Below are 21,888 nucleotides of genomic sequence, written 5' to 3' on the forward strand. Positions count from 1 at the left end.
CCAGACTGTATAAATATTATCCATTGGAGACAATCAACTTATTGTTCCAGACTGTATAAATATTATCCATTGGAGACAATCAACTTATTGTTCCAGACTGTATAAATATTATCCATTGGAGACAATCAACTTATTGTTCCAGACTGTATAAATATTATCCATTGGGGACAATCAACTTATTGTTCCAGACTGTATAAATATTATCCATTGGAGACAATCAACTTATTGTTCCAGACTGTATAAATATTATCCATTGGAGACAATCAACTTATTGTTCCAGACTGTATAAATATTATCCATTGGAGACAATCAACTTATTGTTCCAGACTGTATAAATATTATCCATTGGAGACAATCAACTTATTGTTCCAACTGTATAAATATTATCCATTGGAGACAATCAACTTATTGTTCCAGACTGTATAAATATTATCCATTGGAGACAATCAACTTATTGTTCCAGACTGTATAAATATTATCCATTGGAGACAATCAACTTATTGTTCCAGACTGTATAAATATTATCCATTGGAGACAATCAACTTATTGTTCCAGACTGTATAAATATTATCCATTGGAGACAATCAACTTATTGTTCCAACTGTATAAATATTATCCATTGGAGACAATCAACTTATTGTTCCAACTGTATAAATATTATCCATTGGAGACAATCAACTTATTGTTCCAACTGTATAAATATTATCCATTGGAGACAATCAACTTATTGTTCCAGACTGTATAAATATTATCCATTGGAGACAATCAACTTATTGTTCCAGACTGTATAAATATTATCCATTGGAGACAATCAACTTATTGTTCCAACTGTATAAATATTATCCATTGGAGACAATCAACTTATTGTTCCAGACTGTATAAATATTATCCATTGGAGACAATCAACTTATTGTTCCAACTGTATAAATATTATCCATTGGAGACAATCAACTTATTGTTCCAACTGTATAAATATTATCCATTGGAGACAATCAACTTATTGTTCCAGACTGTATAAATATTATCCATTGGAGACAATCAACTTATTGTTCCAACTGTATAAATATTATCCATTGGAGACAATCAACTTATTGTTCCAACTGTATAAATATTATCCATTGGAGACAATCAACTTATTGTTCCAGACTGTATAAATATTATCCATTGGAGACAATCAACTTATTGTTCCAGACTGTATAAATATTATCCATTGGAGACAATCAACTTATTGTTCCAGACTGTATAAATATTATCCATTGGAGACAATCAACTTATTGTTCCAGACTGTATAAATATTATCCATTGGAGACAATCAACTTATTGTTCCAGACTGTATAAATATTATCCATTGGGGACAATCAACTTATTGTTCCAGACTGTATAAATATTATCCATTGGAGACAATCAACTTATTGTTCCAGACTGTATAAATATTATCCATTGGAGACAATCAACTTATTGTTCCAGACTGTATAAATATTATCCATTGGAGACAATCAACTTATTGTTCCAGACTGTATAAATATTATCCATTGGAGACAATCAACTTATTGTTCCAACTGTATAAATATTATCCATTGGAGACAATCAACTTATTGTTCCAGACTGTATAAATATTATCCATTGGAGACAATCAACTTATTGTTCCAGACTGTATAAATATTATCCATTGGAGACAATCAACTTATTGTTCCAGACTGTATAAATATTATCCATTGGAGACAATCAACTTATTGTTCCAGACTGTATAAATATTATCCATTGGAGACAATCAACTTATTGTTCCAACTGTATAAATATTATCCATTGGAGACAATCAACTTATTGTTCCAACTGTATAAATATTATCCATTGGAGACAATCAACTTATTGTTCCAACTGTATAAATATTATCCATTGGAGACAATCAACTTATTGTTCCAGACTGTATAAATATTATCCATTGGAGACAATCAACTTATTGTTCCAGACTGTATAAATATTATCCATTGGAGACAATCAACTTATTGTTCCAACTGTATAAATATTATCCATTGGAGACAATCAACTTATTGTTCCAGACTGTATAAATATTATCCATTGGAGACAATCAACTTATTGTTCCAACTGTATAAATATTATCCATTGGAGACAATCAACTTATTGTTCCAACTGTATAAATATTATCCATTGGAGACAATCAACTTATTGTTCCAGACTGTATAAATATTATCCATTGGAGACAATCAACTTATTGTTCCAGACTGTATAAATATTATCCATTGGAGACAATCAACTTATTGTTCCAGACTGTATAAATATTATCCATTGGAGACAATCAACTTATTGTTCCAGACTGTATAAATATTATCCATTGGAGACAATCAACTTATTGTTCCAGACTATATAAATATTATCCATTCTTATTGGAAAATGAAATGATTTGTGATAAAAGGAATACTTTTTTCAACATGTTTCTTCTCCAGGTGAGGAGGAGGAGAAGATGTTGAAACATCAACAAGCTGAGACTAAGGAAGCAGTTTGTGGAATGTCACAGAACATGCACACCCGCCTTTGGAAACATCTTCAAAAGACATCGCCTACAGCCGTGCTGATGCTAACAAATAGCCGCTAATCACCTACAGCCACGCTACCAAACAGCAGCTAATGACAGGTGTGAACAGAGGGATGCTAATGCTAACAAACAGCAGCTAATGACAGGTGTGAACAGAGGGATGCTAATGCTAACAAACAGCAGCTAATGACAGGTGTGAACAGAGGGATGCTAATGCTAACAAACAGCAGCTAATGACAGGTGTGAACAGAGGGATGCTAATGCTAACAAACAGCAGCTAATGACAGGTGTGAACAGAGGGATGCTAATGCTAACAAACAGCAGCTAATGACAGGTGTGAACAGAGGGATGCTAATGCTAACAAACAGCAGCTAATGACAGGTGTGAACAGAAGGATGCTAATGCTACCAAATTGCAGCTAATGACAGGTGTGAACAGAGGGATGCTAATGCTACCAAACAGCAGCTAATGACAGGTGTGAACAGAGGGATGCTAATGCTACCAAATAGCAGCTAATGACAGGTGTGAACAAGGGGATGCTAATGCTACCAAACAGCAGCTAATGACAGGTGTGAACAGAGGGATGCTAATGCTACCAAATAGCAGCTAATGACAGGTGTGAACAAGGGGATGCTATCGCTAACAGGGAGCAGCATTAGCATGGTGGAAAGAAGACACTGGTCTTTTTCAGGCTGCAGTGCAAACTGGATGTGACGTAAGTATTGGGTCGGCACAAATGTACACACTCATGCGCTTTTACATCTGGCGGCTGCTTTCACTTTCACTTTCTCTTTGTCCACGGACAGACGGCACATTGTGGCCGCTAGCGAAACTCCGTCTAACCTCCTTGATGGCGCTTTAGCACGTGGGACATCAACATCAGAGAGCACGCCACCGCCGCAACATCGCCTTGTACACACCTGTCCTCAAACAAACATTGTGTACACACCTGTCCTCTAAAAAACATTGTGTACACACCTGTCCTCTAAAAAACATTGTGTACACACCTGTCCTCTAACAAACATTGTGTACACACCTGTCCTCTAACAAACATTGTGTACACACCTGTCCTCTAACAAACATTGTGTACACACCTGTCCTCTAACAAACATTGTGTACACACCTGTCCTCTAAAAAACATTGTGTACACACCTGTCCTCTAACAAACATTGTGTACACACCTGTCCTCTAACAAACATTGTGTACACACCTGTCCTCTAACAAACATTGTGTACACACCTGTCCTCTAACAAACATTGTGTACACACCTGTCCTCTAAAAAACATTGTGTACACACCTGTCCTCTAACAAACACTGTGTACACACCTGTCCTCTAACAAACATTGTGTACACACCTGTCCTCTAACAAACATTGTGTACACACCTGTCCTCTAACAAACATTGTGTACACACCTGTCCTCTAAAAAACATTGTGTACACACCTGTCCTCTAAAAAACATTGTGTACACACCTGTCCTCTAACAAACATTGTGTACACACCTGTCCTCTAACAAACATTGTGTACACACCTGTCCTCTAACAAACATTGTGTACACACCTGTCCTCTAACAAACATTGTGTACACACCTGTCCTCTAACAAACATTGTGTACACACCTGTCCTCTAAAAAACATTGTGTACACACCTGTCCTCTAACAAACATTGTGTACACACCTGTCCACTAACACACATTGTGTACACACCTGTCCTCTAACAGACACTGTGTACACACCTGTCCTCTAACAAACACTGTGTACACACCTGTCCTCTAACAAATATTGTGTACACACCTGTCCTCTAACTAACATTGTGTACACACCTGTCCTCTAACAAACACTGTGTACACACCTGTCCTCTAACAAACACTGTGTACACACCTGTCCTCTAACAAACATTGTGTACACACCTGTCCTCTAACAAACACTGTGTACACACCTGTCCTCTAACAAACATTGTGTACACACCTGTCCTCTAACAAACATTGTGTACACACCTGTCCTCTAACAAACACTGTGTACACACCTGTCCTCTAACAAACATTGTGTACACACCTGTCCTCTAACAAACACTGTGTACACACCTGTCCTCTAACAAACATTGTGTACACACCTGTCCTCTAACAAACATTGTGTACACACCTGTCCTCTAACAAACACTGTGTACACACCTGTCCTCTAACAAACATTGTGTACACACCTGTCCTCTAACAAACATTGTGTACACACCTGTCCTCTAACAAACATTGTGTACACACCTGTCCTCTAACAAACATTGTGTACACACCTGTCCTCTAAAAAACATTGTGTACACACCTGTCCTCTAACAAACATTGTGTACAGACCTGTCCTCTAACAAACATTGTGTACACACCTGTCCTCTAACAGACACTGTGTACACACCTGTCCTCTAACAAACACTGTGTACACACCTGTCCTCTAACAAATATTGTGTACACACCTGTCCTCTAACTAACATTGTGTACACACCTGTCCTCTAACAAACACTGTGTACACACCTGTCCTCTAACAAACACTGTGTACACACCTGTCCTCTAACAAACATTGTGTACACACCTGTCCTCTAACAAACACTGTGTACACACCTGTCCTCTAACAAACATTGTGTACACACCTGTCCTCTAACAAACATTGTGTACACACCTGTCCTCTAACAAACACTGTGTACACACCTGTCCTCTAACAAACATTGTGTACACACCTGTCCTCTAACAAACATTGTGTACACACCTGTCCTCTAACAAACATTGTGTACACACCTGTCCTCTAACAAACATTGTGTACACACCTGTCCTCTGACAAAACATTGAGTAAAATGATAAATATTGGCATGTTTACATTACAAGTAGACTTGGACAAGTTGTGGTGCTCCATAATAGTTCCTCTCAGTTACAATGGTGGAAAGTGTAAGGATGGAAGGGACAAAGCAGGTAGAAATAGACTACATATCGCCACCTAAAATATAACATAAGTACGTCATATTTACATAATATACGTACAGTATATAATATATACAGTAATATATTATGTCTATATCATATAACATATATACAAATTACAATGTAAAATATTACAGTATATGTGACAGCTGTATATGTGTCAGGTGTCAGGTAATAGACAAAGTGTGTGCCATCACAGTGTGTGCCATCAAAGTGTGTGCCATCACAATGTGTGCCATCAAAGTGTGCCATCACAATGTGTGCCATCACAGTATGTGCCATCAAAGTGTGTGCCATCAAAGTGTGTGCCATCACAGTATGTGCCATCAAAGTGTGTGCCATCAAAGTGCGTGCCATCAAAGTGTGTGCCATCAAAGTGTGTGATATTAAAGTGTGTGACATTAAAGTGTGTGCCATCAAAGTGTGTGCCATCAAAGTGTGTGACATTAAAGTGTGTGCCATCAAAGTGTGTGACATCACAGTGAGTGCCATCACAGTGTGTGACATTAAAGTGTGTGACATAAAAGTGTGTGCCATCAAAGTGCGTGCCATCAAATTGTGTGCCATCAAAGTGTGTGACATTAAAGTGTGTGACATTAAAGTGTGTGCCATCACAGTGTGTGCCATCAAAGTGTGTGCCATCACAGTGTGTGCCATCACAGTGTGTGCCATCACAGTGTGTGCCATCAAAGTGTGTGCCATCACAGTGTGTGCCATCACAGTGTGTGCCATCAAAGTGTGTGCCATCACAATGTGTGCCATCACAGTATGTGCCATCAAAGTGTGTGCCATCAAAGTGTGTGCTATCACAGTGTGTGCCATCACAATGTGTGCCATCACAGTGTGTGCCATCACAGTGTGTGTCATCAAAGTGTGTGCCATCACAGTATGTGCCATCAAAGTGTGTGCCATCAAAGTGTGTGCCATCAAAGTGTGTGCCATCACAGTGTGTGCCATCAAAGTGTGTGCCATCACAATGTGTGCCATCACAGTATGTGCCATCAAAGTGTGTGCCATCACAGTGTGTGCCATCACAGTGTGTGCCATCAAAGTGTGTGCCATCACAGTGTGTGCCATCACAGTGTGTGCCATCACAGTGTGTGACATTAAAGTGTGTGCCATCAAAGTGCGTGCCATCAAAGTGTGTGCCATCAAAGTGTGTGATATTAAAGTGTGTGACATTAAAGTGTGTGCCATCAAAGTGTGTGCCATCAAAGTGTGTGACATTAAAGTGTGTGCCATCAAAGTGTGTGACATCACAGTGAGTGCCATCACAGTGTGTGACATTAAAGTGTGTGACATAAAAGTGTGTGCCATCAAATTGTGTGCCATCAAAGTGTGTGACATTAAAGTGTGTGACATTAAAGTGTGTGCCATCAAAGTGTGTGCCATCACAGTGTGTGCCATCAGTGTGTGCCATCAAAGTGTGTGGCATCACAGTGTGTGCCATCACAGTGTGTGACATTAAAGTGTGTGACATTAAAGTGTGTGCCATCAAAGTGCGTGCCATCAAAGTGTGTGCCATCAAAGTGTGTGATATTAAAGTGTGTGACATTAAAGTGTGTGCCATCACAGTGTGTGCCATCACAGTGTGTGACATTAAAGTGTGTGCCATCAAAGTGTGTGCCATCAAAGTGTGTGACATTAAAGTGTGTGCCATCAAAGTGTGTGACATTAAAGTGTGTGCTATCAAAGTGTGTGACATCAAAGTGTGTGACATCAATGTGTGTGCCATCACAGTGAGTGCCATCACAGTGTGTGCTATCACAGTGTGTGCCATCAAAGTGTGTGCCATCAAAGTGTGTGCCATCAAAGTGTGTGCCATCAAAGTGTGTGCTATCACAGTGTGTGCCATCACAATGTGTGCCATCACAGTGTGTGCCATCAAAGTGTGTGCCATCACAATGTGTGCCATCAAAGTGTGTGCCATCAAAGTGTGTGCCATCACAATGTGTGCCATCAAAGTGTGTGCCATCACAATGTGTGCCATCACAGTATGTGCCATCAAAGTGTGTGCCATCAAAGTGTGTGCCATCACAGTGTGTGCCATCACAATGTGTGCCATCACAGTGTGTGCCATCACAGTGTGTGCCATCAAAGTGTGTGCCATCACAGTGTGTGCCATCACAGTGTGTGCCATCAAAGTGTGTGCCATCACAATGTGTGCCATCACAGTATGTGCCATCAAAGTGTGTGCCATCAAAGTGTGTGCCATCAAAGTGTGTGCTATCACAGTGTGTGCCATCACAATGTGTGCCATCACAGTGTGTGCCATCACAGTGTGTGCCATCACAGTATGTGCCATCAAAGTGTGTGCCATCAAAGTGTGTGCCATCAAAGTGTGTGCCATCACAGTGTGTGCCATCAAAGTGTGTGCCATCACAATGTGTGCCATCACAGTATGTGCCATCAAAGTGTGTGCCATCACAGTGTGTGCCATCACAGTGTGTGCCATCAAAGTGTGTGCCATCACAGTGTGTGCCATCACAGTGTGTGCCATCACAGTGTGTGACATTAAAGTGTGTGCCATCAAAGTGCGTGCCATCAAAGTGTGTGCCATCAAAGTGTGTGATATTAAAGTGTGTGACATTAAAGTGTGTGCCATCAAAGTGTGTGCCATCAAAGTGTGTGACATTAAAGTGTGTGCCATCAAAGTGTGTGACATCACAGTGAGTGCCATCACAGTGTGTGACATTAAAGTGTGTGACATAAAAGTGTGTGCCATCAAAGTGCGTGCCATCAAAGTGTGTGCCATCAAAGTGTGTGACATTAAAGTGTGTGACATTAAAGTGTGTGCCATCAAAGTGTGTGCCATCAAAGTGTGTGCCATCACAGTGTGTGCCATCAGTGTGTGCCATCAAAGTGTGTGGCATCACAGTGTGTGCCATCACAGTGTGTGACATTAAAGTGTGTGACATTAAAGTGTGTGCCATCAAAGTGCGTGCCATCAAAGTGTGTGATATTAAAGTGTGTGACATTAAAGTGTGTGCCATCACAGTGTGTGCCATCACAGTGTGTGACATTAAAGTGTGTGACATTAAAGTGTGTGCCATCAAAGTGTGTGCCATCAAAGTGTGTGACATTAAAGTGTGTGCCATCAAAGTGTGTGACATTAAAGTGTGTGCTATCAAAGTGTGTGACATCAAAGTGTGTGACATCAATGTGTGTGCCATCACAGTGAGTGCCATCACAGTGTGTGCTATCACAGTGTGTGCCATCAAAGTGTGTGCCATCAAAGTGTGTGCCATCACAGTGAGTGCCATCACAGTGTGTGCCATCAAAGTGTGTGCCATCACAGTGAGTGCCATCACAGTGTGTGACATTAAAGTGTGTGACATTAAAGTGTGTGCCATCAAAGTGCGTGCCATCAAAGTGTGTGACATCAAAGTGTGTGACATTAAAGTGTGTGACATTAAAGTGTGTGCCATCAAAGTGTGTGCCATCAAAGTGTGTGCCATCACAGTGTGTGCCATCAAAGTGTGTGCCATCAAAGTGTGTGCCATCAAAGTGTGTGCCATCACAGTGTGTGCCATCAAAGTGTGTGCCATCAAAGTGTGTGACATTAAAGTGTGTGCTATCAAAGTGTGTGACATCAAAGTGTGTGCCATCAATGTGTGTGCCATCACAGTGAGTGCCATCACAGTGTGTGCTATCACAGTGTGTGCCATCAAAGTGTGTGCCATCAAAGTGTGTGCCATCACAGTGAGTGCCATCACAGTGTGTGCTATCACAGTGTGTGACATTAAAGTGTGTGCCATCAAAGTGTGTGACATTAAAGTGTGTGCTATCAAAGTGTGTGACATCAAAGTGTGTGCCATCAATGTGTGTGCCATCACAGTGAGTGCCATCACAGTGTGTGCTATCACAGTGTGTGCTATCAAAGTGTGTGCCATCAAAGTGTGTGCCATCACAGTGAGTGCCATCACAGTGTGTGCCATCACAGTGTGTGCCATCAAAGTGTGTGCCATCACAGTGAGTGCCATCACAGTGTGTGCTATCACAGTGTGTGACATTAAAGTGTGTGCTATCAAAGTGTGTGACATCAAAGTGTGTGCCATCAATGTGTGTGCCATCACAGTGTGTGCTATCACAGTGTGTGCCATCAAAGTGTGTGCCATCACAGTGAGTGCCATCACAGTGTGTGCCATCAAAGTGTGTGCCATCACAGTGAGTGCCATCACAGTGTGTGACATTAAAGTGTGTGACATTAAAGTGTGTGCCATCAAAGTGCGTGCCATCAAAGTGCGTGCCATCAAAGTGTGTGACATTAAAGTGTGTGACATTAAAGTGTGTGCCATCAAAGTGTGTGCCATCAAAGTGTGTGACATTAAAGTGTGTGCCATCAAAGTGTGTGACATTAAAGTGTGTGCTATCAAAGTGTGTGACATCAAAGTGTGTGCCATCAATGTGTGTGCCATCACAGTGAGTGCCATCACAGTGTGTGCCATCAAAGTGTGTGCCATCACAGTGTGTGCCATCAAAGTGTGTGCCATCACAGTGAGTGCCATCACAGTGAGTGCCATCACAGTGTGTGCTATCACAGTGTGTGACATTAAAGTGTGTGCTATCAAAGTGTGTGACATCAAAGTGTGTGCCATCAATGTGTGTGCCATCACAGTGAGTGCCATCACAGGGTGTGCCATCACAGTGTGTGCCATCAAAGTGTGTGCCATCACAGTGAGTGCCATCACAGTGTGTGCTATCACAGTGTGTGACATTAAAGTGTGTGCTATCAAAGTGTGTGACATCAAAGTGTGTGCCATCAATGTGTGTGCCATCACAGTGTGTGCTATCACAGTGTGTGCCATCAAAGTGTGTGCCATCAAAGTGTGTGCCATCACAGTGTGTGCTATCACAGTGTGTGCCATCAAAGTGTGTGCCATCACAGTGAGTGCCATCACAGTGTGTGCCATCAAAGTGTGTGCCATCACAGTGAGTGCCATCACAGTGTGTGCTATCACAGTGTGTGACATCAAAGTGTGTGCCATCACAGTGTGTGCCATCACAGTGTGTGCTATCACAGTGTGTGCCATCAAAGTGTGTGCCATCACAGTGTGCCATCACAGTGTGTGCCATCACAGTGTGTGCCATCAAAGTGTGTGCCATCACAGTGTGTGCCATCAAAGTGTGTGCCATCAAAGTGTGTGCCATCACAGTGTGTGCTATCACAGTGTGTGCCATCAAAGTGTGTGCCATCACAGTGTGTGCCATCAAAGTGTGTGCCATCAAAGTGTGTGCCATCACAGTGTGTGCCATCACAGTGTGTGCTATCACAGTGTGTGACATTAAAGTGTGTGCTATCAAAGTGTGTGACATCAAAGTGTGTGCCATCAATGTGTGTGCCATCACAGTGTGTGCTATCACAGTGTGTGCCATCAAAGTGTGTGCCATCAAAGTGTGTGCCATCACAGTGTGTGCTATCACAGTGTGTGCCATCAAAGTGTGTGCCATCACAGTGAGTGCCATCACAGTGTGTGCCATCAAAGTGTGTGCCATCACAGTGAGTGCCATCACAGTGTGTGCTATCACAGTGTGTGACATCAAAGTGTGTGCCATCACAGTGTGTGCCATCACAGTGTGTGCTATCACAGTGTGTGCCATCAAAGTGTGTGCCATCACAGTGTGCCATCACAGTGTGTGCCATCACAGTGTGTGCTATCACAGTGTGTGCCATCACAGTGAGTGCCATCAAAGTGTGTGCCATCACAGTGTGTGCCATCACAGTGTGTGCCATCACAGTGTGTGCTATCACAGTGTGTGCCATCACAGTGTGTGCCATCACAGTGTGTGCTATCACAGTGTGTGCCATCAAAGTGTGTGCCATCACAGTGTGCCATCACAGTGTGTGCCATCACAGTGTGTGCTATCACAGTGTGTGCCATCACAGTGAGTGCCATCAAAGTGTGTGCCATCACAGTGTGTGCCATCACAGTGTGTGCCATCACAGTGTGTGCTATCACAGTGTGTGCCATCAAAGTGTGTGCCATCAAGGAGCGACACGCTGCAGCAGACGCTCTGCTAGCTGTGATGGACACCTGAAGACGGCAGTTGGCGAGGGGGGCGTGGCCTGCAGTGCAGCCTCCAGGCAGACGGCGCCATCCAAGGTGGAGACAAAGCGCTTTCACACTGGAGACGAGCATGTCGATACATGCCTTCATTCCTCTGACATGGCGTCACCTAACGCTGCTGATGTTGGCGAGCAGCAACACGCGTGTGTTTGTCTTCATCACTCCAGGTGGAAGAATATCCACTCCAGGATGGAACACCAGGTGGAAGAATATCCACTCCAGGCTAGAACACCAGGTGGAAGAATAATCCACCGCTTTACTTCCTGAGCAAACACCACCGCAGAGCTAAATATGGCTAATGCTATTGCTAGTGACAGTGAGACCTTTGTTCCAAAGAAACGAAAAGTGTTGTCGGCAGTTTGGTTTTTTGGCAATAGTTAGTAGCACTTAGTCCTGTTTCAACTCTTTACCAGTGTAACAAGAACACAACAACACACTTAGTCCTGTTTCAACTCTTTACCAGTGTAACAAGAACACAACAACACACTTAGTCCTGTTTCAACTCTTTACCAGTGTAACAAGAACACAACAACACACTTAGTCCTGTTTCAACTCTTTACCAGTGTAACAAGAACACAACAACACACTTAGTCCTGTTTCAACTCTTTACCAGTGTAACAAGAACACAACAACACACTTAGTCCTGTTTCAACTCTTTACCAGTGTAACAAGAACACAACAACACACTTAGTCCTGTTTCAACTCTTTACCAGTGTAACAAGAACACAACATACTTAGTCCTGTTTCAACTCTTTACCAGTGTAACAAGAACACAACAACACACTTAGTCCTGTTTCAACTCTTTACCAGTGTAACAAGAACACAACAACACACTTAGTCCTGTTTCAACTCTTTACCAGTGTAACAAGAACACAACAACACACTTAGTCCTGTTTCAACTCTTTACCAGTGTAACAAGAACACAACACACTTAGTCCTGTTTCAACTCTTTACCAGTGTAACAAGAACACAACAACACACTTAGTCCTGTTTCAACTCTTTACCAGTGTAACAAGAACACAACAACACACTTAGTCCTGTTTCAACTCTTTACCAGTGTAACAAGAACACAACAACACACTTAGTCCTGTTTCAACTCTTTACCAGTGTAACAAGAACACAACAACACACTTAGTCCTGTTTCAACTCTTTACCAGTGTAACAAGAACACAACACACTTAGTCCTGTTTCAACTCTTTACCAGTGTAACAAGAACACAACAACACACTTAGTCCTGTTTCAACTCTTTACCAGTGTAACAAGAACACAACAACACACTTAGTCCTGTTTCAACTCTTTACCAGTGTAACAAGAACACAACAACACACTTAGTCCTGTTTCAACTCTTTACCAGTGTAACAAGAACACAACAACACACTTAGTCCTGTTTCAACTCTTTACCAGTGTAACAAGAACACAACAACACACTTAGTCCTGTTTCAACTCTTTACCAGTGTAACAAGAACACAACAACACACTTAGTCCTGTTTCAACTCTTTACCAGTGTAACAAGAACACAACAACACACTTAGTCCTGTTTCAACTCTTTACCAGTGTAACAAGAACACAACAACACACTTAGTCCTGTTTCAACTCTTTACCAGTGTAACAAGAACACAACAACACACTTAGTCCTGTTTCAACTCTTTACCAGTGTAACAAGAACACAACAACACACTTAGTCCTGTTTCAACTCTTTACCAGTGTAACAAGAACACAACAACACACTTAGTCCTGTTTCAACTCTTTACCAGTGTAACAAGAACACAACAACACACTTAGTCCTGTTTCAACTCTTTACCAGTGTAACAAGAACACAACAACACACAATGATTATGTAGTTGTGTGTAACAATGTATTGTGTGTGTAAAGAAGACAACAATATAATACACAACGATCGTGTAGTTGTGTGTAACAATGTATTGTGTGTGTACAGAGGACACAACTACAACACAAAGATTGTGTAATTGTGTGTAACAATGTACTGTGTGTGTAAAGAAGACAACCATATAAAATACACTATGATTGTGTAGTTTTGTGTAACAATGTATTGTGTGTGTATAGAGGACACAACTACAACACAAAGATTGTGTAGTTGTGTGTAACAATGTATTGTGTGTGTATAGAGGACACAAACTACACAAAGATTGTGTAGTTGTGTGTAACAATGTACTGTGTGTGTACAGAGGACACAACTACAACACAAAGATTGTGTAGTTGTGTGTAACAATGTATTGTGTGTGTAAAGAGGACACAACTACTACACAAAGATTGTGTGACTGGAAGCTGACATTTCCTGCTGGCTAACAACTTCCTGACTTTCCTGTCTTGTGACTCACACCTGCATGCTCACACAGGTTGGGGGGGGGGACATCATTGCCCCCATGGACACACACGTACACAAACACACACACACACACACACACACACGCGAAAAAAAAGACACACACACGCGCACACACACACATACGCGCGCACAAACACACACGCTAACACACACGTACGCACACACACACACACACACACACAATAAAGAAGATGAGTCTCCAACATGTCGCCTCCCACCCCACACCTAACCAGGAAGTACAACATCCAAGAGCCCGCCCACCAGTGTCACCACTTCCTGTCCAAGCTTTTCTTTCCGGTTATTCCCGACCAAAACACTCAGGAAGGAAAAGTCTGTAGGGCTACATCACCAACTACATCACTGCTAAGTTAGCACTAGATGTATTATTGATGACACACAAATACAAGTCTTTACATCAGCAACTACATCACTGCTAAGTTAGCACTAGATGTATTATTGATGACACACAAATACAAGTCTTTACATCAGCAACTACATCACTGCTAAGTTAGCACTAGATGTATTATTGATGACACACAAACACAAGTCTTTACATCACCAACTACATCACTGCTAAGTTAGCACTAGATGTATTATTGATGACACACAAATACAAGTCTTTACATCACCAACTACATCACTGCTAAGTTAGCACGAGATGTATTATTGATGACACACAAATACAAGTCTTTACATCAGCAACTACATCACTGCTAAGTTAGCACTAGATGTATTATTGATGACACACAAATACAAGTCTTTACATCACCAACTACATCACTGCTAAGTTAGCACTAGATGTATTATTGATGACACACAAATACAAGTCTTTACATCACCAACTACATCACTGCTAAGTTAGCACTAGATGTATTATTGATGACACACAAATACAAGTCTTTACATCACCAACTACATCACTGCTAAGTTAGCACTAGATGTATTATTGATGACACACAAATACAAGTCTTTACATCAGCAACTACATCACTGCTAAGTTAGCACTAGATGTATTATTGATGACACACAAATACAAGTCTTTACATCACCAACTACATCACTGCTAAGTTAGCACTAGATGTATTATTGATGACACACAAATACAAGTCTTTACATCACCAACTACATCACTGCTAAGTTAGCACTAGATGTATTATTGATGACACACAAATACAAGTCTTTACATCACCAACTACATCACTGCTAAGTTAGCACTAGATGTATTATTGATGACACACAAATACAAGTCTTTACATCAGCAACTACATCACTGCTAAGTTAGCACTAGATGTATTATTGATGACACACAAATACAAGTCTTTACATCAGCAACTACATCACTGCTAAGTTAGCACTAGATGTATTATTGATGACACACAAATACAAGTCTTTACATCAGCAACTACATCACTGCTAAGTTAGCACTAGATGTATTATTGATGACACACAAATACAAGTCTTTACATCACCAACTACATCACTGCTAAGTTAGCACTAGATGTATTATTGATGACACACAAATACAAGTCTTTACATCACCAACTACATCACTGCTAAGTTAGCACTAGATGTATTATTGATGACACACAAATACAAGTCTTTACATCAGCAACTACATCACTGCTAAGTTAGCACTAGATGTATTATTGATGACACACAAATACAAGTCTTTACATCAGCAACTACATCACTGCTAAGTTAGCACTAGATGTATTATTGATGACACACAAATACAAGTCTTTACATCACCAACTACATCACTGCTAAGTTAGCACTAGATGTATTATTGATGACACACAAATACAAGTCTTTACATCAGCAACTACATCACTGCTAAGTTAGCACTAGATGTATTATTGATGACACACAAATACAAGTCTTTACATCACCAACTACATCACTGCTAAGTTAGCACTAGATGTATTATTGATGACACACAAATACAAGTCTTTACATCAGCAACTACATCACTGCTAAGTTAGCACTAGATGTATTATTGATGACACACAAATACAAGTCTTTACATCACCAACTACATCACTGCTAAGTTAGCACTAGATGTATTATTGATGACACACAAATACAAGTCTTTACATCACCAACTACATCACTGCTAAGTTAGCACTAGATGTATTATTGATGACACACAAATACAAGTCTTTACATCACCAACTACATCACTGCTAAGTTAGCACTAGATGTATTATTGATGACACACAAATACAAGTCTTTACATCAGCAACTACATCACTGCTAAGTTAGCACTAGATGTATTATTGATGACACACAAATACAAGTCTTTACATCACCAACTACATCACTGCTAAGTTAGCACTAGATGTATTATTGATGACACACAAATACAAGTCTTTACATCAGCAACTACATCACTGCTAAGTTAGCACTAGATGTATTATTGATGACACACAAATACAAGTCTTTACATCACCAACTACATCACTGCTAAGTTAGCACTAGATGTATTATTGATGACACACAAATACAAGTCTTTACATCAGCAACTACATCACTGCTAAGTTAGCACTAGATGTATTATTGATGACACACAAATACAAGTCTTTACATCAGCAACTACATCACTGCTAAGTTAGCACGAGATGTATTATTGATGACACACAAATACAAGTCTTTACATCACCAACTACATCACTGCTAAGTTAGCACTAGATGTATTATTGATGACACACAAATACAAGTCTTTACATCACCAACTACATCACTGCTAAGTTAGCACTAGATGTATTATTGATGACACACAAATACAAGTCTTTACATCACCAACTACATCACTGCTAAGTTAGCACTAGATGTATTATTGATGACACACAAATACAAGTCTTTACATCACCAACTACATCACTGCTAAGTTAGCACGAGATGTATTATTGATGACACACAAATACAAGTCTTTACATCAGCAACTACATCACTGCTAAGTTAGCACTAGATGTATTATTGATGACACACAAATACAAGTCTTTACATCACCAACTACATCACTGCTAAGTTAGCACTAGATGTATTATTGATGACACACAAATACAAGTCTTTACATCACAAACTACATCACTGCTAAGTTAGCACTAGATGTATTATTGATGACACACAAATACAAGTCCTTACATCACCAACTACATCACTGCAAAGTTAGCACTAGATGTATTATTGATGACACACAAATACAAGTCTTTACATCACCAACTACATCACTGCTAAGTTAGCACTAGATGTATTATTGATGACACACAAATACAAGTCTTTACATCACCAACTACATCACTGCTAAGTTAGCACTAGATGTATTATTGATGACACACAAATACAAGTCTTTACATCACAAACTACATCACTGCTAAGTTAGTACTAGATGTATTATTGATGACACACAAATACAAATATTTACATCACCAACTACATCACTGCTAAGTTAGCACTAGATGTATTATTGATGACACACAAATACAAATATTTACGTCACCAACTACATCACTGCTGAGTTAGCACTAGATGTATTATTGATGACACACAAATACAAGTCTTTACATCAGCAACTACATCACTGCTAAGTTAGCACTAGATGTATTATTGATGACACACAAATACAAGTCTTTACATCACCAACTACATCACTGCTAAGTTAGCACTAGATGTATTATTGATGACACACAAATACAAGTCTTTACATCACCAACTACATCACTGCTAAGTTAGCACTAGATGTATTATTGATGACACACAAATACAAGTCCTTAAATCAGCGACTACATCACTGCTAAGTTAGCACTAGATGTATTATTGATGACACACAAATACAAGTCTTTACATCAGCAACTACATCACTGCTAAGTTAGCACTAGATGTATTATTGATGACACACAAATACAAATATTTACATCACCAACTACATCACTGCTAAGTTAGCACTAGATGTATTATTGATGACACACAAATACAAGTCTTTACATCACCAACTACATCACTGCTAAGTTAGCACTAGATGTATTATTGATGACACACAAATACAAGTCTTTACATCACCAACTACATCACTGCTAAGTTAGCACTAGATGTATTATTGATGACACACAAATACAAGTCCTTAAATCAGCAACTACATCACTGCTAAGTTAGCACTAGATGTATTATTGATGACACACAAATACAAGTCTTTACATCACCAACTACATCACTGCTAAGTTAGCACTAGATGTATTATTGATGACACACAAATACAAATATTTACATCACCAACTACATCACTGCTAAGTTAGCACTAGATGTATTATTGATGACACACAAATACAAGTCCTTACATCACCAACTACATCACTGCTAAGTTAGCACTAAGGTTATTATTGATGACACACAAATACAAGTCCTTACATCACCAACTACATCACTGCTAAGTTAGCACTAGATGTATTATTGATGACACACAAATACAAGTCTTTACATCAGCAACTACATCACTGCTAAGTTAGCACTAAGTGTATTCACAAATCAAGTCCTTACATCAGCGACTACATCAGTCAGACGGTGTATTTACATTTCTAGATGATAAACAAGATCCATCAGTGAAAAGTGCAACCACATGCTAGCAGCTAGCACAGGTAGCTCACATTGTCACAGGAAGTGCTAACATTGTGTTCCTGCAGAGGACAGGAAGGGGCGGAGCTCTTAAGCGCAGAAGCCAGCCATGCCAGAAGCAGAGAGGACACTACCTGTGATGTTGACGTCCACCATGCTAGAGCGCGTGCCGATGCCGTTGGTAGCGTGACACACGTATGTGCCGGCCAGGTCGTAGGTCACGGGGCCTTTGAAGAACAAACTGTTGTTCCTGATCTCCACGTTGCTGGGCAGAGAGCCGTTCAAGCTGCCGGCAAGCAGAAAGAGTTAGTGTTAGGGGGCACAACGTGGAGGATAGTCCAAGTTAGCACAGAAATACAACGTGGAGGATAGTCCAAGTTAGCACAGAAATACAACGTGGAGGATAGTCCAAGTTAGCACAGAAATACAAGGTGGAGGATAGTCCAAGTTAGCACAGAAATACAACGTGGAGGATAGTCCAAGTTAGCACAGAAATACAACGTGGAGGATAGTCCAAGTTAGCACAGAAATACAACATGGAGGATAGTCCAAGTTAGCACAGAAATACAAGGTGGAGGATAGTCCAAGTTAGCACAGAAATACAAGGTGGAGGATAGTCCAAGTTAGCACAGAAATACAACGTGGAGGATAGTCCAAGTTAGCACAGAAATACAACGTGGAGGATAGTCCAAGTTAGCACAGAAATACAACGTGGAGGATAGTCCAAGTTAGCACAGAAATACAACGTGGAGGATAGTCCAAGTTAGCACAGAAATACAACGTGGAGGATAGTCCAAGTTAGCACAGAAATACAAGGTGGAGGATAGTCCAAGTTAGCACAGAAATACAACGTGGAGGATAGTCCAAGTTAGCACAGAAATACAACGTGGAGGATAGTCCAAGTTAGCACAGAAATACAACATGGAGGATAGTCCAAGTTAGCACAGAAATACAAGGTGGAGGATAGTCCAAGTTAGCACAGAAATACAAGGTGGAGGATAGTCCAAGTTAGCACAGAAATACAACGTGGAGGATAGTCCAAGTTAGCACAGAAATACAACGTGGAGGATAGTCCAAGTTAGCACAGAAATACAACGTGGAGGATAGTCCAAGTTAGCACAGAAATACAAGGTGGAGGATAGTCCAAGTTAGCACAGAAATACAACGTGGAGGATAGTCCAAGTTAGCACAGAAATACAACGTGGAGGATAGTCCAAGTTAGCACAGAAATACAACATGGAGGATAGTCCAAGTTAGCACAGAAATACAACATGGAGGATAGTCCAAGTTAGCACAGAAATACAAGGTGGAGGATAGTCCAAGTTAGCACAGAAATACAACGTGGAGGATAGTCCAAGCTAGCACAGAAATACAAGGTGGAGGATAGTCCAAGCTAGCACAGAAATACAACGTGGAGGATAGTCCAAGTTAGCACAGAAATACAACGTGGAGGATAGTCCAAGCTAGCACAGAAATACAACATAGAGGATAGTCCAAGTTAGCACAGAAATACAACATGGAGGATAGTCCAAGTTAGCACAGAAATACAACGTGGAGGATAGTCCAAGTTAGCACAGAAATACAACATGGAGGATAGTCCAAGTTAGCACAGAAATACAACATGGAGGATAGTCCAAGTTAGCACAGAAATACAACATAGAGGATAGTCCAAGTTAGCTCAGAAATACAACGTGGAGGATAGTCCAAGTTAACACAGAAATACAACGTGGAGGATAGTCCAAATTAGCACAGAAATACAAGGTGGAGGATAGTCCAAGTTAGCACAGAAATACAACATGGAGGATAGTCCAAGTTAGCACAGAAATACAACATAGAGGATAGTCCAAGTTAACACAGAAATACAACGTGGAGGATAGTCCAAGTTAGCACAGAAATACAACGTGGAGGATAGTCCAAGCTAGCACGGAAATACAACGTGGAGGATAGTCCAAGTTAGCACAGAAATACAACATGGAGGATAGTCCAAGCTAGCACAGAAATACAACGTGGAGGATAGTCCAAGTTAGCACAGAAATACAACGTGGAGGATAGTGCAAGTTAGCACAGAAATACAACGTGGAGGATAGTCCAAGTTAGCACAGAAATACAACGTGGAGGATAGTCCAAGTTAGCACAGAAATACAACGTGGAGGATAGTGCAAGTTAGCACAGAAATACAACGTGGAGGATAGTCCAAGTTAGCACAGAAATACAACATGGAGGATAGTCCAAGCTAGCACAGAAATACAACGTGGAGGATAGTCAAGCTAGCACATGTGAGTTGGGAAATGGTGTTAGATGTAAATATAAACAGAATACAATGATTTGCAAATCCTTTTCAAGCCATATTCAGTTGAATATGCTACAAAGACAACATATTTCATGTTCAAACTCATAAACTTTATTTTTTTTCGCAAATAGTAATTAACTTAGAATTTCATGGCTGCAACACGTGCCAAAGTAGTTGGGAAAGGGCATGTTCACCACTGTGTTACATCACATTTTCTTTTAACAACACTCAATAAACGTTTGGGAACTGAGGAAACTAATTGTTGAAGCTTTGAAAGTGGAAGTCTTTCCCATTCTTGTTTTATGTAGAGCTTCAGTCCTTCAACAGTCCGCTGTCCTATTTTACACTTCATAATGCACCACACATTTTCCATGGGAGACAGGTCTGGACTGCAGGCGGGCCAAGAAAGTACCCGCACTCTTTTACTACGAAACCACGCTGTTGTAACACTTGGCTTGGCATTGTCTTGCTGAAATAAGCAGGGGCGTCCATGATAACATTGCTTGGATGACAACATATGTTGCTCTAAAAGCTGAATGTACCTTTCAGCATTAATGGTGCCTTCACAGATGTGTAAGTTAGCCATGCCTTAGCCACTAATACACCCCCATACCATCACACATGCTGACTAGAACACTTTCACCCTACAACAATCACTAATACACCCCCATACCATCACACATGCTGACTACAACACTTTCACCCTACAACAGTCACTAATACACCCCCATACCATCACACGTGCTGACTACAACACTTTCACCCTACAACAATCACTAATACACCCCCATACCATCACACATGCTGACTACAACACTTTCACCCTACAACAATCACTAATACACCCCCATACCATCACACATGCTGACTACAACACTTTCACCCTACAACAGTCACTAATACACCCCCATACCATCACACATGCTGACTACAACACTTTCACCCTACAACAATCACTAATACACCCCCATACATCACACATGCTGACTACAACACTTTCACCCTACAACAATCACTAATACACCCCCATACCATCACACATGCTGACTACAACACTTTCACCCT

General features: G+C 40.6%; 1 protein-coding gene across 1 annotated transcript in view; it reads right to left on the bottom strand.

Annotated features, from left to right (window-relative positions):
• The window catches only part of LOC133537479 (nectin-1-like), a 120,669-nt gene that overhangs the window by 15,840 nt on the left and 82,941 nt on the right, over positions 1–21,888 (bottom strand). Inside the window, exon 5 of the mRNA XM_061878530.1 lies at positions 18,668–18,819. Within this exon, the coding sequence (XP_061734514.1) occupies positions 18,668–18,819 (152 nt within the window). The remainder of the gene's footprint in view (positions 1–18,667; positions 18,820–21,888) is intronic.

Source organism: Nerophis ophidion, linkage group LG18, assembly GCF_033978795.1.
Source record: "Nerophis ophidion isolate RoL-2023_Sa linkage group LG18, RoL_Noph_v1.0, whole genome shotgun sequence".
NCBI lineage: Eukaryota > Metazoa > Chordata > Actinopteri > Syngnathiformes > Syngnathidae > Nerophis > Nerophis ophidion.